The 12,859-nt window shown below is 43.4% G+C and overlaps 1 protein-coding gene across 1 annotated transcript in view; it reads right to left on the reverse strand.

The window, feature by feature from the left end:
- LOC311130862 (AP-1 complex subunit mu-2-like) overlaps nt 1-12,859 on the reverse strand; it is a 37,843-nt gene that overhangs the window by 7,432 nt on the left and 17,552 nt on the right. Inside the window, exons 5-9 of the mRNA XM_084163672.1 lie at nt 10,829-10,976; nt 9,597-9,723; nt 5,448-5,590; nt 5,245-5,316; nt 4,818-4,976 (exon numbers count right to left, since the gene is read on the reverse strand). Of these exons, the coding sequence (XP_084019798.1) occupies nt 4,818-4,976; nt 5,245-5,316; nt 5,448-5,590; nt 9,597-9,723; nt 10,829-10,976 (649 nt within the window). The remainder of the gene's footprint in view (nt 1-4,817; nt 4,977-5,244; nt 5,317-5,447; nt 5,591-9,596; nt 9,724-10,828; nt 10,977-12,859) is intronic.

Raw genomic sequence — 12,859 nt, forward strand, 5'->3', positions numbered from 1 at the left:
GTGCTGCTCTCAGATCAGCGTTCTCCATTCAAATCTTACCTTAAAATTAGATACTGGTGACGGATCATTCTCCTAGAAATAAATGATCACCTACGGCTGCAAATATTGAGGTGGCTATGCACTAAATCAAATATTAGGAGCAATCCATTTTCGTGAACGAGGTGGTGTACCTAATAAACTGGCCGGTGAGGGTATATATCATTAGTCTGTATGTACACTGAGTATACAAAACCTTCATCTTTCCATGACATAGACTGACCAGGTGAATCCAGGTGAAAGCTATGATCCCTTATTGATGTCACTTGTTAAATCCACTTCAAAATCAGTGTAGATGAAGGGGAGGAGACAGGTTAAAAAAAAGTTTTAAGCCTTGAGACATGGATTGTGTATCTGTGCCATTTAGAGGGTGAATGGCCAAGACAAAATATTTAAGTGCCTTTAAATGGGGTATGGTAGTAGGTGCCAGGCGTACTGGTTTGTGTCAAGAACTGCAAAGCTGCTGGGTTTTTCACGCTCAAAAGTTTCCCGTGTGTATCAAGAATGGTCCACCACCCAAAGGACATCCAGCCAACTTGACACAACTGTGGGAAGCATTGGAGTCAACATGGGCCAGCATCCCTGTGGAATACTTTCAACACCTTGTATAGTCCATGCCCTGACAAATTGAGGCTATTCTGAGGGCAAAATGGGAGGGTGCAACTGAATATTAGGAAGGTGTTCCTAATGTTTGGTATACTCATTGTATATATGTATTATTGTAGCGTCACCATCTTTATTGCAAAAATAAATTCAAATACACACAACTTTAAGCTACATATTCATTTGACAGAGGTAATGAACTACCCATTGATCAGCACAGCAATTGATAAAACATGACCATGTCATGAGCTTATGTCAATATTACACAAGTAAGCTAACGGTTACAGAAATCAAGAATGGAGACAGGCTCTATAGACCTCTATATAATTTATGTGTGACTATGTCCAACACACCACCACCTGTTGTTATGTTGGGCACCTACTGACCCCAAAAATATGTTATAAAATATATTTATTTCTCAATGACATGTATTGCTCAAATATATGTTACAGGCATGCACCACATTACTACAAGACAAAACAGCTCAATCAAGCCTGATGGTCTTGTAAGTATAAAAGCAGCTTTCATATCATTTAAAAAAGCTTGAAAAGGTAGTGGAATGGGATTAGTGTGGTGTGTGAAGAATCCAATACTTTACCTTGTATGCGGTACAAATCACATTATTGTGGAAGGACCTCCTCTAAGAGTATGAATTAGGCTGTTTGAGAAGGTTTGAATCCTAAGCAACCTGCCTACACATAGTTTGAAGTACAATACCAACATACAGTGAGGGAAAAAATATTTGATCCCCTGCTGATTGTGTACATTTGTCCACTGACAAAGAAATTATCAGTCTATAATTTTAATGGTAGGTTTATTTGAACAGTGAGAGACAGAATAACAACAAAAAAATCCAGAAAAATGCATGTCAAAAATGTTATAAATTGATTTGCATTTTAATGAGGGAAATAAGTATTTGATCCCTCTGCAAAACATGACTTAGTACTTGGTGGCAAAACCCTTGTTGGCAATCACAGAGGTCAGACGTTTCTTGTAGTTGGCCACCAGGTTTGCACACATCTCAGGAGGGATTTTGTCCCACTCCTCTTTGCAGATCTTCTCCAAGTCATTAAGGTTTCAAGGCTGACGTTTGGCAACTCGAACCTTCAACTCCCTCCACAGATTTTCTATGGGATTAAGGTCTGGAGACTGGCTAGGCCACTCCAGGACCTTAATGTTCTTCTTCTTGAACCACTCCTTTGTTGCCTTGGCCGTGTGTTTTGGGTCATTGTCATGCTGGAATACCCATCCACGACCCATTTTCAATGCCCTGGCTGAGGGAAGGAGGTTCTCACCCAAGATTTGACGGTACATGGCCCCGTCCATCGTCCCTTTGATGCAGTGAAGTTGTCCTGTCCCCTTAGCAGAAAAACACCCCCAAAGCATAAAGTTTCCACCTCCATGTTTGACGGTGGGGATAGTGTTCTTGGGGTCATAGGCAGCATTCCTCCTCCTCCAAACACGGCGAGTTGAGTTGATGCCAAAGAGCTCGATTTTGGTCTCATCTGATCACAACACTTTCACCCAGTTCTCCTCTGAATCATTCAGATGTTCATTGGCAAACTTCAGACAGGCATGTATATGTGCTTTCTTGAGCAGGGGGACCTTGCGGGCGCTGCAGGATTTCAGTCCTTCACGGCGTAGTGTGTTACCAATTGTTTTCCTGGTGACTATGGTCCCAGCTGCCTTGAGATCATTGACAAGATCCTCCCATGTAGTTCTGGGCTGATTCCTCACCGTTCTCATGATCATTGCAACTCCACGAGGTGAGATCTTGCATGGAGCCCCAGGCCGAGGGAGATTGACAGTTATTTTGTGTTTCTTCCATTTGCGAATAATCGCACCAACTGTTGTCACCTTCTCACCAAGCTGCTTGGTGATGGTCTTGTAGCCCATTCCAGCCTTGTGTAGGTCTACAATCTTGTCCCTGACATCCTTGGAGAGCTCTTTGGTCTTGGCCATGGTGGAGAGTTTGGAATCTGATTGATTGATTGCTTCTGTGGACAGGTGTCTTTCATACAGGTAACAAGCTGAGATTAGGAGCACTCCCTTTAAGAGTGTGCTCCTAATCTTAGCTCGTTACCTGTATAAAAGACACCTGGGAGCCAGAAATCTTTCTGATTGAGAGGGGGTCAAATACTTATTTCCCTCATTAAAATGCAAATCAATGTATACAATTTTTGACATGCGTTCTTCTGGATTTTGTTGTTGTTATTCTGTCTCTCACTGTTCAAATAAACCTACCATTAAAATTATAGACTGATCATTTCTTTGTCAGTGGGCAAACGTACAAAATCAGCAGGGGATCAAATACTTTTTTCCCTCACTGTAGCTACTGTAGTAGGTTAAAGCTGTGTGCTGGAAAACCTTGGTAGAGCATGGGTGGAACAGGCATTGTGGTGCCATTCTTTTTCAGCTTCAGACCAATGCCTACTTCTCACTTAAAACATTGTGTTTATTAAAAACAAACTAACTGTCTCCTGCGACACATCACTAATACCACCACCACACACAGTTATTCGTTTAAACTGTCCATGAGACTGTTGTTTCTCAAAGCCAGGAAGGATGTGGTTTTACAGCAGCAGAGAGAGTTGACAGAGTCATGCTGAATGTAATTCTAATAGTCAGGCCATAGGGTTGAGTGAAGTTTGCTTATCAGTCTTTATTAATATGAAGTGTTTCCTCTAGCTGTTATCAGACATAACTTGTCTAACCTCCCCATGATTCGTCTGGTGGCTGTGTAAAAACATGTTATCTATTAGAAAAGGAGCTGCTTCCTGTGAGAATACTGTATGTACTGCCGTCAGAGACTGTTAATGGATAAGACCACATTTTTACCATTTAGTTACTATTTAGTCAATAACATAGAAGGCTGGTGGGAGGAGCTATAGGAGGACAGGCTCATTGTAATGGCTGGAATGGAATCAATGGAATGGCATATGGAAACCACATGTTTGACTCCGTTCCATTTACTCCATTCCAGCCATTACAATGAGCCCATCCTCCAATAGCTCCTCCCACCAGCCGCCCCTGGTCAATAATTACCCATAGTATGGTATTGAACAGTACAACTGTGTGAGGGTGGATTGAACAAAATAGTATCTAAAACATGGCTACTGTTACAATAACATGTAATTTAGCAGACGCTTTTATCCAAAACGACTTACAGTCATGCATGCATACATTTTATGTATGGGTGGTCCTAGCGGGAATCAAAACCACGACCCTTGGCATTTCAAGCACCATGCTCTACCGACTGAGCCACACAGGACCTATGCTATGATAATATTACCATACTGTAGCAGATGACCCACTAACAGGGAGGCATTGAGTTGACTGCAATCTAAAATAGGTTATTATTATACGGAACAAAAATATAAACGCAACAATTGATTTTACTGAATTACAGTTCATATGAGGAAATCAGTCAATTGAAATAAATTCATTAGGCCCTAATATATGGATTTCACATGACTGGGAATACAGATATGCATCTGTTGGTCACAGATACCTTAAACAAATGGGCCTCACAATGGGCCTCAGGACCTCGTCACAGTATTTTTGTGCATTCAAATTGCCATCGATAAAATGCAATTGTGTTCGTTGTCTGTAGCTTATGCCTGCCCATACCATAACCCCACAGCCATCATGGGGCACTCAGCAAACCGCTCGCCCACATGACACCATACACGTGGTCTGCGGTGGTGAGGCCGGTTGGACATACTCCCAAATTCTCTAAAAAGATGTTGGAGGCGGCTTATGGTAGAGAAATTAACAAAAAAAGTATCTGGCAACAGCTCTGGTGGACATTCCTGTAGTCAGCATGCCAATTGCACGCTCCCTCAAAACTTGAGACATCTGTGGCATTGTGTTGTGTGACAAAACTGCACATTTTAGTGGCCTTTTATTGTCCCCAGCACAAGGTGCACCTGGGTAATGATCATGCAGTTTAATCAGCTTCTTGATATGCCACACCTGTCAGGTGGATGTATTATTTTGGCAAAGGAGAAATGCTCACTAACAGGGATGTACACAAATTTGTGCAGCAAATATGAGAGACATTTCTGGGATGTTTTATTTCAGCTCATGAAACATGAGACCAACACTTTACATGTTGCATTTATATTTTTGTTCAGCGTAGTAATGTTTAGTTAATCTCCGTGACATTAGATACTTACAGGGAAGGACTTGATGTTCCACTGCACCACGCTCTTCTCAGGAAGATACTGGCAGCTGCCTGTGCTCGTCTTGAATTTGGGCGAGTCGGCATCGCTGGGCACAGGTACCATGATGGCCACATTGTTGGCAGTGGAGCGACTCTTAAACTGACTCCTGGCCTGCAGGGTGGAGGTGAAAGGTCAAAGGTCACAGGGTTACCAGCAGAGACGCGCAAAGTTAGTGATGGAACGAAGGGACACAGTCATCAGAAAAAACACAGAGGTTATTGTATGAAGACTTCCCTGTTCAATGATTAACTCATAGCATCTAAAGTTAAAGGTTGAGGAAACAGTCCCAACCCAAACATTGTCCCACATTGCAGCCAGGGTTCATAGGAAAGCCAATGTTGGAGCCATGCTAAAACACAACACAGTGGATGATGGTTACCTTAACCTTGATCTCCACTCGGCTGTGGGAGAACTTCTCAATCACACTCTCAATCCATATCAGAGGCTTCACCTGGCAGACAGAGAAGAGAGAAGGAAGAAGGTTAACATGGGGCAAAGGAGATGTATGTGTGTGTGCTTGTGTGCGTATTTATGTGTGTGTGTGTGCGCGTGTGTGTGAGAGAGTGTGTGTGTTCCACTGACCGTGGTGTTGAGGCGGTAAGACATGAGCTCGGACTCTCCGTCGGGGGGGATGAAGGAGATGGTGCGGTCGTTCTCGAAGCGGGACAGACGGACACATTGATGGAACTTGACATCCTCCAGCTCTACCGTCTTACTTTTCTCTCCTGACAGGACACAGGCAAGGGGGAGGGGTTATTGTAAGCTATGTGACACACAGGCAAGGGGGAGGGGTTATTGTAAGCTATGTGACACACAGGCAAGGGGGAGGGGTTATTGTAAGCTATGTGACACACAGGGAAGGGGGAGGGGTTATTGTAAGCTATGTGACACACAGGGAAGGGGGAGGGGTTATTGTAAGCTATGTGACACACAGGGAAGGGGGAGGGGTTATTGTAAGCTATGTGACACACAGGCAAGGGGGAGGGGTTATTGTAAGCTATGTGACACACAGGCAAGGGGGAGGGGTTATTGTAAGCTATGTGACACACAGGGAAGGGGGAGGGGTTATTGTAAGCTATGTGACACACAGGGAAGGGGGAGGGGTTATTGTAAGCTATGTGACACACAGGGAAGGGGGAGGGGTTATTGTAAAGCTATGTACTAATACACTCAATGCCTGATACGTGCACATTGGATAAGTGCAAAATATCCATAGAAGTTTACCAGTCTCAGTTAAAATACTGTACAGTCTTCTCATATGCCTCGGATACTAAATAAAAAGTATCTTGTATGTTCCACTGTCATCCTTCCTGATCGGAAAACACACAGTGACAATGCACACACCACTGTTTCTTCTTCTTCTTCGTAGGTACTTTATAAAGAGTTCAATCAATCATAGCTGTTATAAGAGAGGGTTTTGGAAGAAGATCCACTTCAGGAGTGGGTTAGAAAAAATGTCATGCCAATGTGGCTGTGTACTGTGGTGAGCAAGCCTAATGTTCCTGTTGTTTTCCTTAGTAAATGGAGAAGGCCCAGCAGAGCTGCTGTTAAAAGCTCTTAATGACTCTGGGCCCCACATGAACCCAGGCAGAATGAACCCTGTCCACACCAAGGTGACTGAGTGTGATCGTGTGTGTGTGTGTGTGTGTGCGCATGTGCGTGCATGTGTATGTGTGTGTGTAATAATAATAATAATAATAATTATGTGTGTATGTGTGTGTGACATTTCAATGTAAAGCCCCATCCTCCAGGGAGAGCTAGCGTCTAGTCTTTGGAGATCAGAGACCTAGCAGGCCTATCAGATCATCACATCCCAGCAGGTTAGCCCTTTGGAGCAATATACTGTAAGTATGGTCCCCCTAGTAGCATAATCACTGAGAGACTGTGGAACGGTTAAAAAGGAGGCACGGCCCTTCATGTTCGGGCTCTAAGGGGGTGGAGGGAGGGAGAGGTGCCAGACGTAGCAGGGTTTAGGTTTCGTCACACTGTCCCCTGTGGTTCACCTGAAAGGCTTCACTATCCCCCTAACAAGGCAACAGAACACTCAAGTGTCCATATCACAGATATGAATCCTGTGTTTTATTCGTTTTCACAATTTGATCTGTCTCAGCTCTCACATTTCATATCTCTCAAAGCCTACTTCAAATCTCTCCCTGCATGCTTTAAGCTCATGTGGTTTCCTTTCCTGCATGTATCATTAGCATGATTTCCCCGTACCCAGATTTGAATGCCCTGATGCTCCTACAGTATTTTCCAAATATGTAGTGACATTAACAGGCTTTAACCAGAAGAGGGTGCTGTTTAACCCACGTGATAAGGCTGTTTACACGTAGCAAGCTGGGCAGATACAATAGTAAAGATGACTTAAGTTATAACAAATATTTATTAGTAATCAAACACACATTTATGGTAAAAACTTACTTGCCCCAAATTCAGGATTGTAGTAGGATCCCTTGAGGGCATACATACATACATATGCATGTTATGCAAAAACAGAGTGCAATATACATGTTGGGAGAATAGTTAATGTCACCTCCTCCTCTGATTATGTTGCAATAGGGAGAGTGCAAAAGCCCATTTTAAATTCTCATTTTTATCTATTCATTATTTGTAGGAGTATTTTTCTTTTTCTATTCCAGACATCCCACTTCACTTCCAGCCCGTAGGCTGCATGTGAGGAGCCGTCCAGGGGGCATCTTTCATCTCCCGACAGCAGCAGTAGCCTGGGGGAGGGATTAGCACCGGGGCTAGACCAGGGAAGAGTAATACACCAGATGCCCCACAACCAGGGCACATGAGGGGGGAAACCAGGTCCTGGGAAAGGGGGCGGTGGAGGTGGAGGGGTGGAGGTAGGGCTGGGGATGGGAGGCAGGGGGCAGGGGGCATGGGGTTAGTTGGGCAGGATTGGGAACAAACTAAGATATTGAAGGGTGAGGATTTGGGCTTGGAAGGTAATTGTCCATATTACCTGTGACCATATCTCTCCAGAGATGAAGAGTCAAATTATTTGCGTTGGGGACCTTGCACTGACTATGATCGTCCTTACCTTTTGGTGTGTGTCTGTGTAGTCGTGAGTGAGTGTGTGTACTGTGTACAGCATAGCCGCGGGAAGATGTTTTGAGTTGGGTGTATATAAATCCCTTTATAATAATGTATTCTATCATTGCATGTGCCTAGTGGCATACAGTTCAGAAGAAGCATTTTTAGGATGGGGCAAAAATTTTAGCCTTTTATAAACGCATTTCATGTAATTCTAGGATCCTATGGTTCTAAAATGAATTTAGCCTTAAGATGCTTTTGAGAAACCGGGCCATGGTCTTGACATGGCCCATGGCCAATAAAAAGAAGGGAGACACGCAGATTGTACAATATTAGGAGGAAATATGTCAATATTATAGGCTACAGTAGACTACTAAATCAACTTTCCAGTGGCACTGACCCACCCAATGATGAAGATAGCATGAATATGCGTAGCCTAGGCTTCAAGATAGGCTTGAGCTACTTTGAAAAACAGTGCTGTTTGTCTGAGTTGTTGAGAAAAGAAATGGTAGCTTCTACTGACAAATTAATCTTCTATTTTCAGCAGTAGGCATTTGCTTTCCAAAAGTACTTCCCGCGATTGTATTTAGACATTTGCGAAAGGCCTTTAGCTATTCACTGATGGCGCAAAGAGAAATAGAATCCATAGAACTAGAATCCATAGAATGAAAGTGCTCATTCAAGTCAGAACTGGCAGCCATTTTGATCATACCCATGAGTTTACCAGTCAAATTACTAGGGTGAGATTCCAAAACCCTTCCAAGATAGCACATTTGGTTCCTTGGAAGTGGGAACGTACATTTTTGGTTTCCCATTGGTTCTGGGAATTAAGTCATACGTTTCCTGACAGTTAAAACATAACTTTTTTAAAATGTTCTGAGAATGGAAGTGAAAATATAGGCTGTTTTGGGAATGTTAATTTTTTGGTTGCAGGGAGGTTCTGAGAAAAAAATTATATGGTGCCCTGAAAGTTTTCCTGGGAGGTTTTATTAGCGTTCCGAGAACAAAAATTATAGGTTATTTGAAGGTAATTAAATAATGTTCTGAGAATGTTTCAATGAGACTTTTAATAACACTGCTAACTTAGTTTAATGGTTTTGAACTCACATTTTGCAAACACATTACTTTTTTTATTGTGGCATGGTGCCAGTGAGATTCGAACCTATGATCTTCTGCTCGCTATCCATGGAATTAGTCCACTGCGCCACTAGGATGGAGCTAGCATGCCATGGTTTTTTAAACTCATACAAAGCTGTTAATTTTTGTCTATTCAAACATTAACCATGAGAAAACCTGCAGAAAATGTTATGCTGAAATACTGAAATTCCAACAGAAGAACATTGTTTCTTAACGTTCTCTGAACAATTTGAGAACATTCCTTTAAATAGAACCATGAGGAAACCTGTAGGAAACGTTATGGGAAGGCTGTATGCAAAATAACCATAGGCCACCACGCTTTAAGAAACATATGGTTCTCAGAATGTTATGCGCTAGCTGGGTTCTATGGATTATATTTATATGGCCACAATGCATCAAACTGTTCAATATTTGGTGCATGTGCTGCACAAATTCAGTCAGTGTTCAGACAGGAGTAATTATACCATTTTGGAAACATTATTTAAATGTATCGGTGTACCACTACTTCCCACGGCTATGGTGTACAGACATTATACTGTTGGGGTTTTTACTCACGTCCTGTGATTTCGAAGAGCACTTTGTCGTTGAGGCCCAGTCTGAGTTCAGGCATCCCAGACAGGACCACCTTGAGCTTGATGCTGCCCACGATCTCACTACGCAGGACACTGCCGGTAGCACTCACCTACAGGGAGGGTTACAGACAGCGAAAAATATGAATCATAAAATTACATAAACTCAGATTTTGACAAGGAGGAACCAAGGATTGCAGGTTTATATGAGGTTTAGGAAGATACTTGAAAAAAAGTGTCTTGTCACAAAAAGGGAGCTCAGAGATCTAGCTATCGAGTTTAATGATAATGTTGCAATAGAGACCCATCAGACCTGCTCTTCCTTACAATCAGTCAGTTATCAGCCATGTCTCTGTCTGAGACCCCTGGGATACATCAGGGGCTCAGGGGACTGGTTACGTGGAAAACCAAAAGGTTGTGGCCGCATGGGTATCCTGGTGTAACAATGTTACCACAGAAACCGGAGGATTGTTGTAAGACAGGAAATCGGAAAACATTTCCTCACATTTTCTATTCAAGGAAGTGGAAAAAAGGTGTCTGGAAGAAACTTCTCTGACATACAGCTTACTGTAAACCTGACCTTGTTTCTTGGCCTGTCCATTCTAAATGATGATCAATCTTTAAATATATATCCAACTATTAGAAATCGAATTTTAACAAAAATGTATCCTGGGTACGCAGACCCACGAGCCACTGTGGCCCCTCATGATGAGATATGTTTTTTTGTGGCCCCCACCCTCATCAAAGTTTCCCATCGTTGGTATACAGTAAAAGGTATGTACAGTAAAGTAACATGGCTATGAACTCTATTTACCTGGGAATTTTTACCTTTACTCAAACAATTTCCTGGTTTAGGTTAAAGGCCCAATGCAGCCATTTTGATCTCAATGTCAAATCATTTCTGGGTAACAATTAAGTACCTTACTGTGATTGTTTTAAATTAAAATGGTCAAAAATAAACAAAAATACCTTCTTAGCAAAGAGCAATTTCTCAAGCAAAAAATGTTGCTAGGGCTGTCTGGGAGTGGGGAGGGGCGGGGAAGGGAGAGGGGCAGGCAGGCAGGTAGACTAGCGATTAGAGTGTTGGGCCGGTAACCGAAAGGTTGCTGGTTCAAATACCCGAGCCGACAAGGTGAAAAACCTGTTGATGTGCCCTTGAGCAAGGCACTTAACCCTAGAATAGTAACAGACCGAGATCCCATTAAAGAGGCTTCTCACCAGCAGGTTGACGGACTCGATGACGTCCATGAACACCTCGTTCTTCCTGTACTTGATGCCCTCCGACCTCCAGGACACAGCGTTGGTGACGGTGGCGGGGGGGCGAGGGGCGCCCACATCCAGTTTGTGACCCTGTTGGGTGATGTACCTGCAGAGAGGGGAGAGGGGGAGAGCAGAGAGAGGGGAGAGGAGAAGAGAAGAGAAGAGATGAGAGAGGACAGATTCCATGTAAGCCTATTCAGAGGGGGAAAATACTGGTGCAAGAACAGAGGAGCAAGATGAATAGGAAGGACAGTGGAAGTTATTTTATGAAGATGTTTGTTTTCTAGGTGATATCATACTTTGTATTTATTCATTATTGATGAAAAAGCTTATGATAAGATATCCCAGAATAGAAAGTTAATTTTATTAAACCTCTTGACTGGAATAGATAGATTATTGAAAGGATTTGTCGTGGGTTGTGAGCTGGGTAGCCATGGGTGTAATTGGAACAAGGGGGTTTACATTGTGATTGTAACCAAAAGACAGACTGAACTAAACTAAACTCTGAGCTCAAATCATTCTATTGTACCTGAAGTACATTTTGTGTGCTCATTAATTAGGTAGAATCTACAATTGTTAACAACAATCAAGTTGACCTCATAGACGGTCAGGCCTTGCACCCATAGCTCCGTGAGAGTGGTTCCATGTCTCTAGCCTAGCCCTATCCCATTGTGCCTTTAAACACAGCAGACCCTGTATGTCTATCGTCTACTACGGGCTGTAATAGCAGTACCGTATGCTGCAGTGCTGAGTTGTACAACAGGCAGAGATATACTGTCCTGAGAGAGGCTTGTTCTCCTCTAGGGAGGTCTGGGTGTCTGAAGGGATGATGTGATGAGATGTGGTGTGGGTAGGAGGGAGATGATGTCCATACAGTATGCAAATATGTGACCCTGTTTATTCCGTCGTTGGAACACCTGCCCCTGCCTCTGTTTACTTCTCACTGACAAACAACCAGGTGACAGACAGCAACACCATCTACTTCCTCAAACACACACACACACACACACACACAGAGGCCTGCCGCCTGACTTGTAATCCCCCCTGATAGATCTCCTCTCCTCTGCTTGCATCTCTCCCAGCTCTCCCTGGGGTAATGAGACAGATTGATACATTCTCCACCATGGATCCTTCTGATGCCTGACGACTTTCTCTCCTCCTCTAATCCTTCTCTGGGCTCGTCTGAGAATCCCCCTATCGCTCAGCTTAAAAGAGGCTAGCATGGTTCAAAATGTGTGTCTGCACAGGCACCGAACCCCTGCTTTGATTTCACCACTACACTGACACAAGCCATGGTGACCTCATAGTGTTTATGATAACCCCACCTCATTCAGGGAGATCATTTAATCTCAACGCCTCATCTCAACGCCTCATCTCAACGCCTCATCTCGACTCACGGAGAGTGGAAAGAGATGAAAGACAAGTGGGCTTGTTTTGTTTGGTTGTTGGTGTGTTGCTTTTGGATTTGGTCCTGATTCTCCTCAGAAATGCTAATGAGTGTATCCAAGAGCAGAGTTGGCGGTAAATCGACAGATTAGCATAAGAATGTAATGTCAATCCTACTACGAAACAACACACACCAACACACTCATTGTCTCACATACACACACAGGGGAAGACAAGGGAATCATTGGCAGGCCAGCTGGGCAGTGTAAAAGAGGGATGGAGGAGCGCCGGGATGAGGTGAGGGTTGGGGGGGGGGGGGGGGGGGGGTCTCCTTGGTACAACGAGGAGGAACAGTCGTCTGTCTGGCTCTGGAATCCAGCCAGCTGACGGTGGCATTGTGTGTGTGTGTCAATGGGACACAGGCTAGCGATGGTCAGCCCTATTCAGGCCCACAGACACAGACATCACACTGATAAAGGCCTCATCAAAGCTCAGGGCAAAATCCCATCTTCACATGTCTACATCAGACAGTCACCATATTATCACTGTCTGTTTGAGCAATTATAAAAATAAACAATTATAGTATGATGTTACAAGCAGGCT

The sequence above is a fragment of the Coregonus lavaretus genome (assembly GCF_964263955.1).
Source record: "Coregonus lavaretus genome assembly, chromosome: 6".
Lineage (NCBI taxonomy): Eukaryota > Metazoa > Chordata > Actinopteri > Salmoniformes > Salmonidae > Coregonus > Coregonus lavaretus.